Source organism: Phyllobates terribilis, unplaced genomic scaffold (genome assembly GCF_046119375.1).
Source record: "Phyllobates terribilis strain yellow unplaced genomic scaffold, ASM4611937v1 Scaffold_12__6_contigs__length_324123572, whole genome shotgun sequence".
In the NCBI taxonomy this organism is placed as follows: domain Eukaryota; kingdom Metazoa; phylum Chordata; class Amphibia; order Anura; family Dendrobatidae; genus Phyllobates; species Phyllobates terribilis.
The window spans coordinates 65,944,120-65,962,362 of NW_027362772.1; the positions used below are offsets into that span (position 1 = coordinate 65,944,120).

At 40.7% G+C, this 18,243-nt stretch overlaps 1 protein-coding gene across 1 annotated transcript; it reads right to left on the minus strand.

Moving 5' to 3' along the window:
• Nucleotides 1–933: 933 nt before the first annotated feature.
• LOC141172081 (cell adhesion molecule CEACAM1-like) lies at nt 934–15,406 on the minus strand. The gene is made up of 6 exons (XM_073655917.1): nt 15,250–15,406; nt 11,844–12,128; nt 10,368–10,616; nt 9,067–9,363; nt 8,148–8,258; nt 934–1,312 (listed from the first exon to the last, which is right to left on the minus strand). The coding sequence occupies exons 1-5, from the start codon at nt 15,299–15,301 to the stop codon at nt 8,149–8,151; spliced, it is 993 nt and encodes a 330-aa protein (XP_073512018.1). The 5' UTR covers nt 15,302–15,406; the 3' UTR covers nt 934–1,312; nt 8,148.
• Nucleotides 15,407–18,243: the final 2,837 nt, after the last annotated feature.

Below are 18,243 nucleotides of genomic sequence, written 5' to 3' on the forward strand. Positions count from 1 at the left end.
AATTTTCTGCAAAGTGAAGGATTGATGTGAAGAAATTAGAGTTGAGCAAAGAGGTCTTCAGGATCCTAGTCTAGTGCCTACATTGGTTTGTCCATAGTCTTTGAATCTCTACCAACCTGACGGCATCCCAGATGACTCTTCTGAGAAGAAGTCTTGGCATGACCTCAAATTACGCCACAACTTTGATCCCACTCCAGGCTTATCAAAAAAGCCACCATAGATGCCATGCAGGGCTCTGGATTTCCAACTTGGCCAATGGACAGGGGTCCTAAGAAATATTTTTGCTCAACCTAGATGTAATTTTATCAACCATGGTGCAGATTAAGTGGCTGTACAAAATTATTGGTTGTCATATCTGCAAAATTACCGTATGTGGGCACAGAACTAGTATAGCTCAAAACGCGTCACATGGTGACATCTCATTGGCATCAATCTATCTGTGTATCAATTTTTCATGAATTAATCTATCATAAAGTTTGGATTTTATGTATGTGCTGGATGGCTAAAGCCGTGAGTTCTTGAAGTTTCCTCAAGTCCCTGAAGAGCTTGTGCGCTCCCATGATTATCAAGCAAACTCTGATGTAATCTGGGCATTTTTGTGAAGTTGCACAGTGTAATACTTCATTTCCCCTCTGGAGGTGCTGTAGGGGAATTGATCACTTATTGTTAGGTATTCCCACAGATCACAGCTGATCAATCATGATCCAAGCAGCCGGACCTTTCCAACAAGTAGGGATTGTCCAAAGCCCTTTAATTCATAAATACTAGATATACGGTAGTATTCTTCGAATTGTATGTTTTTTGGCTGCCGGTGAAGCCTCATTTCCTGATATGTGACTGAGAAAGACATGTAAAAAAAATTCCAAAATGCAAAAGGAAAAAAAAAGTTTCAAGAAAAAATTAAAGGATAATAGTTATTATTACAAATACAACTTGATATAAAAAATTGTTTATTATTCAGTCCGAAATAGATTTCTACTGAAATGCATGGCATGTACCCAATCTACATATTGCTCCTTCCTCGGAAGCTGTTATGTATGATAAATAGAATATATACAGATCATCGTTGCCTTTCGGAGTATTATATGTCAGGAGCTTGGTGCATAACTCCCAGTATTACCTAATAAAAGCCATTCATAATGACCAGGGCAAAGAAATCCAGTGCGACCAGTCCAATCCCAGCTTTTATTGTGTCTGGTGCTCAAAGGGTCTTCATGTTTAGGGTCAAAAATCTCTAATGGTTCTTCAAATTTACTAACACTGGACTGCAGGGTGAAATTGGGAGGATTGACCTGTTCTCTTCTGGTGAGTCCTGAAAATAAAGAGAAGTTTACATCAGTGTATGAGCAGGTGACGCGGATAAATGAGGCAGTAGAAATACAAATCAGTACAGCATTTATTACGGATTATGTTCCCTTTTCATCATTTGTATATAAAATTGTAGGTGTTTTCACACTTTAGTGAAAAAGGGTAGTATTCACACAAGTTCCTCTTTGAAATGAATAGGTGTTGCCGAATTACCAGAGGGGACCCAATCAATCAGTGTTTCATGACACAACCTAGTTACCTACCTTCATCAATTGAATCACTTATATTCTGTATTGTACTCCAGAGCTGCACTCACTATTCTGCTGGTGCAGTCACTGTGTACATACATTACATTACTGGTCCTGTACTGATCCTGAGTTACATCCTGTATTATACTCCAGAGCTGCACTCACTATTCTGCTGGTGCAGTCACTGTGTACATACATTACATTACTGATCCTGAGTTACATACTGTATTATGCTCCAGAGCTGCACTCACTATTCTGCTGGTGCAGTCACTGTGTACATACATTACATTACTGATCCTGAGTTACATCCTGTATTATACTCCAGAGCTGCACTCACTATTCTGCTGGTGCAGTCACTGTGTACATACATTACATTACTGATCCTGTACTGATCCTGAGTTACATCCTGTATTATACTCCAGACCTGCAATCACTATTCTGCTGGTGCAGTCACTGGGTACATACATTACATTACTGATCCTGAGTTACATCCTGTATTATACTCCAGAGCTGCACTCACTATTCTGCTGGTGCAGTCACTGTGTACATACATTACTGATCCTGAGTTACATACTGTATTATGCTCCAGAGCTGCACTCACTATTCTGCTGGTGCAGTCACTGTGTACATACATTACATTACTGATCATGAGTTACATCCTGTATTATACTCCAGAGCTGCACTCACTATTCTGCTGGTGCAGTCACTGTGTACATACATTACATTACTGATCCTGTACTGATCCTGAGTTACATCCTGTATTATTCTCCAGAGCTGCACTCACTATTCTGCTGGTGCAGTCACTGTGTACATACATTACATTACTGATCCTGTACTGATCCTGAGTTACATCCTGTATTATACTCCAGAGCTGCACTCACTATTCTGCTGGTGGAGTCACTGTGTACATACATTACATTACTGATCATGAGTTACATCCTGTATTATACTCCAGAGCTGCACTCACTATTCTGCTGGTGCAGTCACTGTGTACATACATTACATTACTGATCCTGAGTTATATTCTGTATTATACTCCAGAGCTGCACTCACTATTCTGCTGGTGCACTCACTGTGTACATACATTACATAACTTATCCTGAGTTACATCCTGTATTATACTCCAGAGCTGTACTCACTATTCTGCTTGTACAGTCACTGTGTACATACATTACATTACTGATCCTGAGTTACATCCTGTATTATACTCCAGAGCTGCACTCACTATTCTGCTGGTGTAGTCACTGTGTACATACATTACATTATTGATCCTGAGTTACATCCTGTATTATACTCCAGAGCTGCACTCACTATTCTGCTGGTGCAGTCACTGTGTATGTACATTACATTACTTATCCTGTACTGATCCTGAGTTACATCCTGTATTATACTCCAGCGCTGCACTCACTATTCTGCTGGTGCAGTCACTGTGTACATACACTACAGTACTGATCCAGAGTTACATCCTGTATTATACTCCAGAGCTGCACTCACTATTCTGCTGGTGCAGTCACTGTGTACATACATTACATTACTGATCCTGAGTTACATCCTGTATTATACTCCAGAGCTGCACTCACTATTCTGCTGGTGCAGTCACTGTGTACATACATTACATTACTGATCCTGTACTGATCCTGAGTTACATCCTGTATTATACCCCAGAGCTGCACTCACTATTCTGCAGGTGCAGTCACTGTGTACATACACTACAGTACTGATCCAGAGTTACATCCTGTATTATACTCCAGAGCTGCACTCACTATTCTGCTGGTGCAGTCACTGTGTACATACATTACATTACTGATCCTGTACTGATCCTGAGTTACATCCTGTATTACACTCCAGAGCTGCACTCACTATTCTGCTGGTGCAGTCACTGTGTACATACAGTACATTACTGATCTTGAGTTACATCCTGTATTATACTCCAGAGCTGCACTGACTATTCTGCTGGTGCAGTCACTGTGTACATACATTACATTACTGATCCTGTACTGATCCTGAGTTACATCCTGTATTATACTCCAGAGCTGCACTCACTATTCTGCAGGTGCAGTCACTGTGTACATACACTACAGTACTGATCCAGAGTTACATCCTGTATTATACTCCAGAGCTGCACTCACTATTCTGCTGGTGCAGTCACTGTGTACATACATTACATTACTGATCCTGTACTGATCCTGAGTTACATCTTGTATTATACTCCAGAGCTGCACTCACTATTCTGCTGGTGCAGTCACTGTGTACATACATTACATTACTGATCCTGAGTTACATCCTGTATTATACTCCAGAGCTGAGATTCAGCAATCCTAAAATGTTTTCCCCACTTTTGCAATGTAAACTACATAGGAGGCTACACTGATAACTGGTCAGTGTAAAGCCTGTTACTTCTGTCAATGATAAATTGTTAGGGGAACTTGCTGACTTTTTCAAGTAACAATCAGCAGAATTGTGAATGCAGCTCTGGCTATGACTCAGAATCAAATCAACGTTGCTCATATAATGTATTTACAAAGTGACTTAACTTTTTAGGTAGACTATAATTGTATAACTGGCTTTGGAAGGTGGACGTATGTGTTAGCATTTCAAAGCCTCTAATAGTTTGCAGAGCTTTTTTGAGGTTCTCCACCCCAATCACATTCTTGAACACGTGAATTTAATTAGGACCTAAAAGTATTATTTCAGCTCTTGGCGGTTTCTAGTGCAATGTTAAGGCAGACTGGTTGCTGAGGATGCTTCGTCATGCGCGTCCCTATGGGGTTTAGTGAGTGCCCGCTTCCCCTTTAAGTACACAATCCAGCCTTGTGACACCACTTTCAGGATGGGATTACCCGCCTACAATATTTGCTTTTTATACACAAGTTTTAATCCAGGCTTATGAATAAGATTTGTAAAAACAATGAGGTTTTTCCATTTGCAAGAAAAAAAGTCAATTGGAATAATCTGTTACGTTCCTAAATGTTCTGCTACCCTCCCTAAACATGTCCTCTAATGTATCATGGCATCTGCATAGAGTTTAAAGGGGTTGTGTCCTCAGGACAACTGCGTGTATATGTGTGTATTTGGGAGTAAAAATCATTTTTCCCATTGGGTTTCATTACATTTTTTGGCTTTTACAGGCTCTTTCTCTCCCTGATCATTATTGTTTAAATCAGTTGAGAAGAGCTGAGAAAAAGACATAAAATGGTTACAGTTTCCCTATAATACCATCAAAATGAGCTCACTGATGGATTCTCAGTTAACTCGCTATGCAGTTAGCAATAGACAATGTAACACAGTGGCTATAGAAGGCAAACGGTGCAAACTTTTTCAAGTAAAAATAATTTTTAGCCCGAAATAAATGTGTTTAATAAAATAAATGTCATCAAAAGTGGACAACTCCTTTAGCTGGAATCTGTTATAGTGTCATAGTATAGTCGGAGGAGCTGAGCAGGTTAATATATAGGTTTATGGGAAATTATTCAATATAATTTGTAATTATGTCCGTTTTTATGTTTAGGAGTCAAGAGGCCGGTTCTACTTAGCATAAAGGAGGAGTCAAGCTGATTAATATATAGGTTGATGGAGATTATTCAGCATAATTTGTAAATATGCTAGTTTTTATGCTTAGGAGTCCAGTGGGCGGTCCTACTTAGTATAAAGAAGGAGGAGTCAAGATGATTAATATATAGGTTTATGGGAAATTATTCAGCATAATTTGTATTCATGCAGGTTTTTATGCTTAGGAGTCCAGTGGGCGGTCTTTCTTAGTATAAAGGAGGAGGAGTCAAGCTGATTAATATATAGATTTATGGGAAATTATTCAGCATAATTTGTATTCATGCCAGTTTTTATGCTTAGGAGTCCAGTGGGCGGTCCTACTTAGTATAAAGGGGAGGAGTCAAGCTAATTAATATATAGATTTATGGGAAATGATTCAACATCATTTTTAATTATGCCAGTTTTTATGCTTAGGAGTTCAGTGGGCGGTCCTACTTAGTATAGAGGAGGAGGAGTCAAGATGATTAATATATAGGTTTATGGAGATTATTAAGCACAATTTGTAGTTATGCTAGTTTATATGCTTAAGGAGTCCAGTGGGCGGTCCTATTTAGTATAAAGGAGGAGGAGTCAAGCTGATTAATATCTAGGTTTATGGGAAATTATTCAGCATATTTTGTAATTATACTAGTTTTATGCTAAGGAGTCCAGTGGGCGGTCCTATTTAGTATAAAGGAGGAGGAGTCAAGCTGATTAATATCTAGGTTTATGGGAAATTTTTCAGCATAATTTGTAATTATACCAGATTTTATGTTTAGGAGTCCAGTAGGCGGTCCTACTTAGTACAAAGCGGGAGGAGTCAAGATGATTAATATATAGGTTTATGGGAAATTATTCAGCATAATGTGTAATTTTACCAGTCTATGTTTAGGAGTCCAGTGGGCGGTCCTACTTAGTGATTAAAGCTATCAGTGCTGTCATACAAGGAAAGCTGTCAATCACTGATTAGGACCGCCCATAGGACTCCTAAGCATAGATAGAGCAAGGATATAATTTGATAATTCCCTTTAGCCCTCATGCATTTATGTCAGAGAAAAAAGAGGCAACAATGTACAGTATATTAGACAAACCCCTCTAACAGTGGATGAACATTTCTAAAAGATCTGAAGATTTCTGAAAAAATTCTAGTAATTCCAGTGTTGCTGTATCAAAATATATGGAAATTGGTGCAACTGTCGCTAGTCACTACTGGGTATTACCTAGCACCAGGATTGCTAAACTTGAGAATCAGGTGGGCTAAGGATACTTTCTAACGTCTGACATCTGAAAGATGGACTTCCCCTTTAAGAACAAAAAACAAGGCATGATACATATTTATTAGTCATCTGTCTACTGGATTAAGGTTCTGTAATATTTGTTCTTCGTATATAAACCTTAATCCGGGGTTAAAACTGATTCATAAGAGCAAAGAGGATTTCTATTTGAAACTTGAAATGTCAAGGGAAATCACCTGTTACATTCCAAGATGTTCTCTTACACTCCCTTTACAACTCCTGGGGCCAAGTTTTTGTGTCATTGTATATACAGGACATTTATAGAAAGGGAGCTATTCCAAGAGCGCTTTATAGATTGCCAAATCAGATCTTCTGCTTTGTACTGATGAGGGGCAAAAACCCTACAAGACGTATTTGAAAATAGTGTCTAGTTTGGCTTTAATTCTAAGATATGTAGCAAGGCTTGTTAAAGGGTCGATATTGACTTTTAGGATCGCTACTTTCTATAGGAGTTCTTGTTCTCTTCCTCTCTGCACAAACTATTTACATCATCTGTGAATGGAATGGCAGATCTTCACTGTTACACACTTGCCCCAGGTCCATGGTCTGCTCAACTCTCTTGTGCTCCACGCTGGGCTTTGCAAGTAGCCCGGTGTGCTCACATGTGATCCTATACCTGAGTCTATATAAGGTTCACCAAGACACACACCTGTGCCTTGGTATTAAGAGTTTTAGCTTGTTTGTGACCACGATATTATCAGTACCTGTCTGTGGTCTCCAGGACCTTTGCTACCTGTCTGTGGTCTCCAAGACCTCTGCTACCAATTTGCAGTATCCAGGATTTCTACTACCTGTCTGAGGTCTCCAGGACCTTTGCTACGTGTCTGTGGTCTCCAGGACCTCAGCTATTTGTCTCGGGTCTCCAGGACCTCTGCTACGCTCTTCGGTCTCCAGGACCTCTGCTACCTGTTTGAAATCTTCAGAACCTCTGCTACCTGTTTGAAATCTCCAGGACCTCTGCTACCTGTCTGCAGTCTTCAGGACCTCTAATATCTGTTTGATGTCTCCAGGACCTCTGTTATTTGTCTGAGGTCTCCTGGACCCATCTGCGATTTCCTTGACCTTTGCTACCTGTCTGCAGTCTCCAAAATCTTTGCTACCTGTCTGTGGTCTCCAGGGCCTCTGCTACCCTCTGCGGTCTCCAGTATCTCTGCTATCTGTCTACGGTCTCCAGGACCTCAGCTACCTGTCCATGGTCTCCAGGACCTCTGCTACCTGTCTTGGCTGTCTTTGGTCTCCAGGATCTCAGTTGCTTGTCTGTGGTATCCAGGACCTCTACTACCTGTCTGTGGTCTCCTGGACCTCTGCTACCTGTCTGTGGTCTCCAGGACCACTGCTACCTGTCTTTGTTGTCTTTGGTCTCCAGGATCTCTGTTGCCTGTCTGTGGTCTCCAGGACCTCTGCTACCTGTCTGTGGTCTCCAGGACCTCTGCTACCTGTCTGTGGTCTTCAGGACCTCTGTTACCTGTCTTTGCAGTCTTTGGTCTCCTGGATCTCTGTTGCCTGTCTGTGGTCTCCAGGACCTCTGCTACCTGTCTGCATTTCCAATGTGCCTAAACTGTCTTCTGCACTGACACCCAAGGCCCTGGTGCCCATCCATACCTGGCTTAGTGCATCCACCTCATCTACAAAGCCTAACATTCACCATGTCGGGCAGAACAGTAACAGACAGGATAGTGAAATAAGTCTTCACGTCTGTTGGAAGATGGTTGAAGGTGATAAACTCAATGAACATTACGATGACTGCTCAAATGGATGCTCAACTTACTCTACTTTTTCTTTACGATAAAAAATACAGCGACTCCAATGAGGACGACTCCGGCCAACACTCCAATCACGATTCCAGCTATCGCACCACCACTAAGTCCAGAATCTGTAACTAATACACAAAAGTCAAACACATTAGAAATATTATGGGATACAAAGAATTGTCCAAAATTGTTCTGCTCTCATCGGTCAACTTTTGGCTTTTAGGGCAACCACAGTCTAATGTTTATTGAAGGCTCCCTAATCTCACGCAACAAATGATGCCAGGGTTAGGTTTCCAATTTTCCAATCGTTTGGCCGACATTAATTTGTATGGGGGACTTTATTGTACCGATTTTTTTTCTTATATTTTTCTCAATTTTTTTATTTTTATTGGCACTTTTTCACTGAAATGTACTGATATCTATTTATATTTCTGAATTATTGTACCAATTTTTTTATTTGTAATTCTAATATTAGTTTTTGGAGCAGAAACTGAGCAGAAACTAAGCAGAAATTTTCCAAAACTCCTCCTTATCTCAAAACTTCTCAAAAACGTTGAGTTTCCGCCCAGTTTTTGCTCTAAAAACTTAGCAAAAACACTCAGTGTGCACGTCGCCTAAGGCTCTGTGCACACATCGCGTTTATGCCTCGTTCTTCCTTTGTTTTTTATCTGTTTTTGCTGTAAAAAAAACAGCATTTTACTGTCTCAGCAAAGTTTACGTTTTTCAGTGAAAGCTGCTGGCCAACAAAAGAATGACAGCAAGCCCACCAGTGCACCAAACAGGTTTTTTGACAGAATATTTACGTCATCAGAGCAATCAAATGGTAAGTGCTACTGCTTTTTTTCAAATGCAGTATTCCCATGGGAGTAGTATAAATCTGGATGCAGTCATGGTTGCAGGTAGTATGCAATGGAAAAAAATGATAATATCTCTCACCTTGTGACACATCAAGTTTAAACATGAAGCTTGTACTCCCGATAGCAGTCTTAGCAACGCACTCATATGTCCCTTTCTCATTAGAAGTCACTTCAGAGATATGAAGATTGGAAATAGAACCGTTAGACTCAATTTTGTATTTCCCTCCCGTTATGAGAGGGACAGAGTCTGGATTATGATGGAACCATGAAAACTGAGCATAAAATCCAGATTGCAGATTGAGTGTCAGGACTGTGGCCTCTCCTTGCTTCACTGAGGTTATAGTATTGTTTATGTTATCCGTAGACAGTGGTCGTTCTGTTGAAAAAGCAAAAAGTAATTGTAGTAAATACCTTTCTATTACCATAAATTCAAGGCAGATGTATCATAAAAAAGCCACTGCAGCTCCTTTAAAGTTGAAGTTCACTGCAGCTCCTTTATTGTTGCCATCACTGCAGCTCCTTAAATGTTGCAGCCACTGCAGCTCCTTTTATGTTGAAGCCACTGGAGCTCCTTAATTGTTGCCATCACAGCAGTTCCTTTATTGTTGCCATCATATCAGCTCCTTAAATGTTGCAGCCACTGCAGCTCCTTAAATGTTGCAACCACTGCAGCTCCTTTAACGTTGAAGCCACTGCAGCTCCTTTATTGTTGCCACCATTGCAGCTCCTTTATTGTTGCCGCCACTGCAGCTCCTTTAATGTTGCTGTAGACAAAGCACTATCCTTTGCTATCAGACATATGAAAATGAAATAGCCCAAGGATTGCACAAACCTTCAGAAAAGTAAAGTCCTCCATAGGTAGAGTGCTACCCTTCATGCAGCGGCAGAACTGAATTGTAGACTTCAGGAAACTTAGAGTGGGACTTAAACCTTGGTCACACAGAGTTTTTAAGCAGTTTTTTTAGTAGCTTCTCTCTGAAATCCTTTAAAAAAAACGACTTCAAAATCACTTGTAAAGCTTTTCTAATTCATTTCTATGAGAAATTCAATTTTTGGAACTTTTTTTCCTGAAGAGGTTTTAAAAAATGCACGTTGGTAAAAACAAAATGTATGTTCCTTCTTTGAGGCAGATCCTGAAGGAAACCTCTCTAAACTAGGAACTGTCCAATAAAAAGGCTGCAAAAATCATGTCAGGAAAAAAACGCTTCCAAAAATCTTCAAAACTGCTTCAGGAAATTAAAAACTCTTACAAAATCTCTCTAGAAAAATGCATTTCTTGAAGTGGTTTTCACTTGAAAACTTGAATGCCTCAAAAAGCTCTATTTGAACATACCCTTAAAGCTATCAGCAAGTTTCTCCCACAGTATATAGAAAACTTACCGATAGTAATGTTACAGCTGGAGTTTGCTCTCACGTGGACACCTTCACAGAGTAGAGTTATTGGGTTGCCATCTCCTGTTGGGGGAACATCCCTCATCACTCTGTTGTTTGCAGTTTCTTTAGTAGCATTAAAAATCATAGTCACTTCAGCTGCAGGTTGGCCACCCACCCAGGAGCAAGATAACTGGATGGATGAAGCATTTTTATCAGACTGGATACTGCAGGCAATATCTAATGGATCCGGAGACCCTGCAAGATGACAAGATGTTTTAATAGTAAATTGCAATCTGTGGTTCTATTTTTTCTAAATTTTGTAACAATCAATTTCTGTAGAAGCATAGTGAGCAAGCTCTGAGTCATGTGCAGACGTCTCTGTGCAGGAGTGTAGTGAGCATGCTCTGGGTCATGTGCAGACTTCTCTGTGCAGGAGTGTAGTGAGCATGCTCTGGGTCATGTGCAGACGTCTCTGTGCAGGAGCGTAGTGAGCATGCTCTTTGTCATGTGCAGCAATTTCTGTGCAGGAGCGTAGTGAGCATGCTCTGTGTCATGTGCAGACGTCTCTGTGCAGGAGTGTAGTGAGCATGCTCTGGGTCATGTGCAGACGTCTCTGTGCAGGAGTGTAGTGAGCATGCTCTGGGTCATGTGCAGACGTCTCTGTGCAGGAGTGTAGTGAGCATGCTCTGTGTTGTGCAGAAGTCTCTGTGCAGGAGTGTAGTGAGCATGCTCTGTGTCATGTGCAGAAGTCACCGTGCAGGAGTGTAGTGAGCATGCTCTGAGTCATGTGCAGATGTCTCTGTGCAGGAGTGTAGTGAGCATGCTCTGGGTCATGTGCAGACGTCTCTGTGCAGGAGTGTAGTGAGCATGCTCTGGGTCATGTGCAGACGTCTCTGTGCAGGAGTGTAGTGAGCATGCTCTGGGTCATGTGCAGAAGTCACTGTGCAGAAGTGTAGTGAGCATGCTCTGTGTTGTGCAGAAGTCTCTGTGCTGGAGCGTAGTGAGCATGCTCTTTGTCATGTGCAGCAATCTCTGTGCTGGAGCGTAGTGAATATGCTCTGTGTCATGTGCAGAAGTCTCTGTGCAGGAGTGTAGTGAGCATGCTCTGGGTCATGTGCAGACGTCTCTGTGCAGGAGTGTAGTGAGCATGCTCTGGGTCATGTGCAGACGTCTCTGTGCAGGAGTGTAGTGAGCATGCTCTGGGTCATGTGCAGAAGTCTCTGTGCTGGAGCGTAGTGAGCATGCTCTTTGTCATGTGCAGCAATCTCTGTGCTGGAGCGTAGTGAGTATGCTCTGTGTCATGTGCAGAAGTCTCTGTGCAGGGAGAAGGAGGAGGAGGGAGGATCATCCTGCTTGATAATGAAATGTTGGTGACTACAGATGACCCCAGTGTACACAGGGCATAATGACTATGAACATATGCAGTGAATTTATTGTCCTCACTGGCTGTTATGGGTCCACATTACACACAGTAGAACTTACAGGCTAAGGTGAGGTTGAGAGCATTGCTGGTCTTATTGGTGTCAGAGGCTGTACAGGTAAATGATCCCGTGTCATTTCTGGAGACGGGGCTGATGCTGAGATTAGAGTTTAGACCAGTGCTCTCTGTAGTGATGGTATATCGACGATCATTGGGCAGAGCTTCTCCATTCAGTTCCCAAATGAAAGTGTCATTTACAAGAGTTGTGCATTGAAGAGAGACAGAATCTTCTCCATCCCAGAGCAACGCTGAGGAGTTACTGGTCAGATTTACTGCGGTGACTGAGGCTTGATAGAGGAACCAAAAACAGAAAACAGTCATAAACTTAGCGCGGAGTCGGCATCACAGACATATTGCACTTTTCTTCACGTTTCCTGATATCAATTATTCTAAAGCAGCCGGCGTACTTCTATAGTCATCTCATACAGATAGGGCGTCTTAAAGTGGTTGTCTACACATCAGCGGTTGTCCTGGAGCCCAGCAGATGCACTTCCTACTTGGGTTTGACATAGGACAGATTTTCCAGTGTCGGCACATGGCCATTGAGATGGGAAAAAATAGCTGTGTGAAGGGGGCTAGCCGACTGGCTCATTTCAATGTCAAATCCCTTTTCTGCCATAGGCAGATGTTTGAATTCAATTAATCGGTTTCCAATCGTTACACGCATCCATGATCATGTGCCGGCACAAGATTCCAAGCCAGAAATGGAGCTGCAAGGACATCGGGACGTCTTTCTTAATTCTAGTATATTAGTAAGTTGTATATATTTCAATTCTAAACATATATGAAGAATGTTTTTATATACCTGAAAAACTCCTTTAATACAAGTCTGTGAAGCATTGAGAGGCAATAACCACCTAATTATACTGTACGTGGCTACTGGACTCTAACATGGAAGTGACATAGACTGCAAGATATGCAAAGTGGGAACATCTCAGACATAAGCTAAATTCTGCAAAAAGATAAAAAAGGCATGAAATAGGAAGGAAGGAAGGAAGAAAGAAAGAAGGAAGAAGAAGGAAGAAAAGAAAAAGAAAAAAGGAAGAAAGAAAGAACAAGAGCAAGAAAGAAAGACGGAAGGAAGAAAGAAAGAAAAAAAGAAAGAAAAAAGACAGAAAGAAAGAGAAATAAAGAAAGTAAGAAAAAGAAAGAAACAGAAAGAAAGAAAGAAGGAAAAAGAAGGACAAAAAGTAGGAAAGAAAGAGTGAATGAAAGAAAGAAAGTACGAAAGAAAGAAAAAGAAAAAAGGAAGAAAGAGAACAAAAGAAAGAAAAAGAAAGACAGAAAGAAAGAAAGAAAGTGAGATAGACAAAAAGAAAGACAGAAAGAGGGAAGGAAGGAAAAAAGGAAGAAAGGAAAAAGGAAGGAAGAAGAGAAAGAGAGAGAGAAGGAAGAAAGAAAGAGAGAAAAAAGAGAGAAAGACAGAAGGAAGGAAGTAGAAGGAAAGAAAGAATGAAAGAAGAAAGGAAGGAAAGAAAGAGGGAAGGAAGGAAGAAAGAATGCAGTAAAGAAGGGAAAAAAAAAGAAAGAAAGAAAAATAAAGAAAGTCAGAAAGAAAGAAGGAAAGAAAGAAAGAAATAAAGAAAAAAGACAAAAGAGAGAATATAAAGAAGGAAAGAAAGGGAAAAAGGAAGGACGGGAGGATAGAAGGAAGAAAGAAAGAGACAGAGAGAGAAAAAGGGAGAAAGAATGAAAGAAAAAAAGAAAGAAAGAAAGAAAGAATGAAAGAAAAAGAGAAAGAAAGAAAGGATGGAAGGAAGAGAGAAAAAAGAAGAAGATTGAGAGAAAAAGTAAAGATAGAAAGAGAGAAGGAGAAAGGAAGGATGAAAGAACAAAAAAAGAAATGGAAATGAAAGAAAGAAAAAGAAGAAAGAGAAAGAACAGAAGAAAGTAAAAAAGAAAGAAAATGAGAGATGGAGAAAGAAAAAAAAGAAAACGGCAGAGAGAGATGAAGAACGGATGAAACAAAGAAAGAAAGATAGAAAAAAAGAAGAGAGATAGATAGCAAACATCCTTCAATAAAACATAGATATTTATTCCATGCCCAAGGACTATGACGTTTTGGCTCAGTGTTAGAGCTGATGTGCCGCACACCTTGGGCATGGAATAAATATCTTTCTACATTTTATTGAAGGACGTGCTGCCTCCAATTTTTCTACTTGCACTTTGGGATCTGATTGCCTGCGGATCTGGAGGTTTGCACCCGCATTGGTGGATTGATGCAGCTTTGTTGTTTTCTTTTTACAAGATAGATATTCAAAAGTGGATAGCATCGTTATAAACCTTTTCTGGTAAATGCTCATAAATGGTTAATCAGTTGTTTAATGGAAAAAGGTTAAAAATGTATTTTTGGCAGAATGACAAAAAAAACTAATTAGGTCCTTTTAATTGTCCTCTGGACACAGCGTCCTGGATATTTTTAAAGGCAATTTGCTTTATCTTATGTAAATATGGTATACAGTGAAGTATACGAGCAGATGGCTTTCTGCGCTTTACTACCCGGACAGGACAGAGCGCAGTTCCATCAGCAGCAGTGAATTATAGGCCATAAAACTGGGTAAATTGTTTGTCTTCTCATAAAACTCACACAAGACAGCTGAAAGGGTTTTTCCTAATTCAGGCAGAGTTTATTATAAGTGTCGGAGTCTCAACTTTTCAAATAGGACTGCACCTATTGGAAAAATGATGGTCTAAGGTGGTCTACAAAGTGGTGTATGCATGGAGGGGTGGTTGTGAATGTTCACCTCTCTCCATTGAATTATATGCTATGGTAGATACAGAAGCGGCTGAGCAAGGTCACTTTGGATATGTCAAAGTTGGAAAAACCCTTTAAAATTACAGGGAAGTTTTGAAGCAGAAGTCATTACATCTACAGAAAACACATTTCAGGTAAAGTCAAGACCTTACAGAAGACCACTGATCAAGTGGTACCATCGTATCCCTGATGTGAAGACTACATATAACTGTTGGCTGAATGGTTATATGGCGAAAAGCTATCACCCTTGATGTCCTAATATCAAATATATGGTCAGCATTGGCAAGGAGGAAAACAGAGAATCAGCCAAAAACCCAACTTGTCCAATTTTTGTATAGATGGCTGGAAAATATGACCTAGATGGAGGGTCTTCTGAAAGACGTGTTCTTTTAGAGAGGTTCTCTATAAAAACTACATGAAAAAAAGTATTTTCTTTGAAAGAGAAAAGCAGGGTATAAAATTAGGTTATTTGACCAATATCAATTCCACACATGTTGACCACCTCCAGTAGACCATTTTTGACCACCAACATCTATGATAAATAAGTAATCCAGTAGATAGAGAATGGTGTTTCCTTGGTTAATCCAAATGCCCGAAAGTACTTAAGAAAATATTTAGTCTCTTAAAGTAACATGTAGTAGGTTCCTACTTACCTAAAGTAGCAAAAAATAAAGTCATGAAGGTGCAAACTTGATTGAGATTCATCGTTGGTTGGGAAATGATGTTCTAGTGTAAGGAGCGTCACAGCATCCCAGGTTTTATACGGCAACTACATCTAAAATGTTTAATAATTAACTCGACAGCCCGGCTGTATTCACTTTTTCCTGTGATAAGCTCCTCGACTATTGCAACTCACTAATACAACATCTATCAGAAACTGCTTATTACACAAGTTGACCAATCATGATGTCATTGGAATCATATGCCATTTTGCTGTCATTAAAGATATTTTAATTTACGCAAGTCAATTATTTTCCAAGTGAATTTATCTGACTCTATTGGAATTCAATTAATTATAAAATGTGAAAACATTTTTTTTAAAAAATATTTAAATTTGCGAGTCCTCAGTGGTTGATACTTTTTAATGGCTAACTGAAAAGATGGTAACAAATTGCAAGCTTTCGAGACTATGCAGGTCTCTTCATAAGGCTAAAATCAACTAGCCTGATGAAGAGATTTGCGTAGTCTCGAAAGCTTGCAATTTGTTACCATATTTTACTGGCTAACACGGTACAAGAATATATATTTTCCCTATATCAAAACATTTTTTGGAATTTCAAAAATTAAAAAAACATTAAACAACATTATTTTTTGCAACTCATTTAATCATTTGCCTTAAGGTCTAAAATATATATAATTTAATTAAATTAGAGCTGGGTATCATGGCTTATCGAAACAGTAATCTCAGCTAAAATAATGTAAAACTAGTCTAACACACCTGGCTGAGATATAACTAACAAAGTTTAAGTAGGGCTACTTAACAATAAGTAGAAACTCAGGATTTATATTTAATAGTAAGCCTATTTATTAAAAAAAAACTTTTTTCCCATGGTTTTTCTCACTAATCATGATGTTTGATTGTATCGAGGTCTCTTGTAGATATCTTAACTCATGCCTGTGACATGCATGCAGCTGCACAGGGAACAGTCTTGCATTCTCTCTTGGGCTTTACTCGTAAATCTACTAATTTCCAGGATCAACCTCAAAGTTTGGATTGATCTATATAATTATCGTCTCTAAGTAATGTGATTTATCCAGAACTGTGATCTAGCCTACGTTATTCCTGGGTAAAGAATGTAGTTGTTAAAATGTGGATGAGGGTGGTAATGCATTGGCCAAGATAATCAGAAACTCATAATATATCATAAAAGAAGGGACTTTTCTGCAACCCAATCATTCCACAGGGGGACCTCTGGACTTTAAAGGGATGGTCCGGGACTTTAACATTGATGGCCTATCCTTACGACAGGTCATCAATGTACTGTATATTTGGTTGAGGTGTGACACCTGGCACCCCCACTGATCAGCTGTTCCTGGTGTCGGCAGCGGCCAAAACTGCTCAGTTACAGAGCTGTATAGCCCAACTCCATCAATAGAATAATGGCCACGGCCAAGTACTTCACATCTACCCACTATTGATCTGAACAGGGGGCAGATGTGCAGTACCCAGCCAATGTCATTATACAGTTCTGTCCAAAACCCGACATCGAGAATAGTTGATTGGCAGGGCTACTGGGTTTTACACCCCCACCGATCAGACTCTGATGACCTATCCTAAGGATCAGCCATCAATGTTAAATGCCTGACAAATCTTTTAAAATTTGTATAACACAACAACCTGATGACCCAAAGAAAAAATCAATTTTCAGTTTATCAGCCAATTTGTATTAATTTTGTATCTACTTCTGACCCCACGCTGTCCTCATAAGACCTGCATCTTTAATAAGTTTTCTGTGATTTAACTTGAAGAAGTGATTCCAAGCTCCTTTTGTAAAGTGCCCACAAGGACCCATCTTGTGTCCTCTCCCTCGGCTAAGTCGCTTTCATTAGTTAGGGCTACTACCAAGCCCGGCATCAGCATGCGCCGCACCTGGGCAAGTGCCAGGGCTCTGAGAAGGCGGGGGGGCCAACTCGCCGTCGGGCTATGGGACCCCGGAAAGCAGTGCCAGCGTCCGCCCTCCCCCCCGCTTGCTCAGGGCCCGGCAGCCGGCACAATACTTACCTCTCCCTGTGCCTCCGCAGCAGGTCCGGTCTCTTCCGCGGCTGCTGCACTGTGACATCTCAGGTCAAAGGGCACGGTGGCGTCTTTCCACCGCGCCCTCTCCTGAGCAGTCACAGCGTAGAGTGGGAAGACGGCGGCGACGATGAAGAGTCTAGAGCAAGTGAGAAGGGAGGTGAGTATTTGATTTTTTTTTATGTATGGAGGCATGGGGCATTATGTGGGGGGGGGGGCAAGTGACATCCTGCATGGGGCATTATGTGGGGAGGGAACAGCCTCCATGGGATATTATGTGGGGGGGAAACAGCCTGCATGGGGTATTATGTGGGGGGCACAGCCTGCATGGGGCATTATGTGGAGACATAGACTGCAGGGGGCGTTATATGGGGGCCAGTATTCTGTATGGAGCTTTATATGGGGGCCAGTATCCTGTATGGAGCATTATATGGGGGCCAGTATCCTGTAAGGAGCGTTTTATGGGGGCAACTATTCTGTATGGAGCGTTATATGGGGTCCATTATTCTGTATGGTGCAATATATGGGGCCCATAATACTGTTCGAAGGACTATGTGGGGTCCATTATACTGTATGGAGGACTATGTGGGGGTCATTATTCTATATGGAGCAATATGTGGGGCCCATAATACTGTATGGAGGACTATACTGTCCGGTCTGCACTGTGCGCTGCGAGGATTCGCCGGTTTCTGAGCTATTGTAGAATTTAATATAGATATTGCTCATGTAGTGTAAGAAGTTAAATCTTTGGCATTGTACTATATATATATATTTCTCTGCGGTATCTGTGCGTCATGAATCATGGTATGTGTTAAAGGGACCCACTGAGACTCTTTCACCCGGGGCTCACAGAAACCTGGAGATGGCCCTTACTACTACTCCTTTGGATTCAACTGGGCTACACATGCAGTGT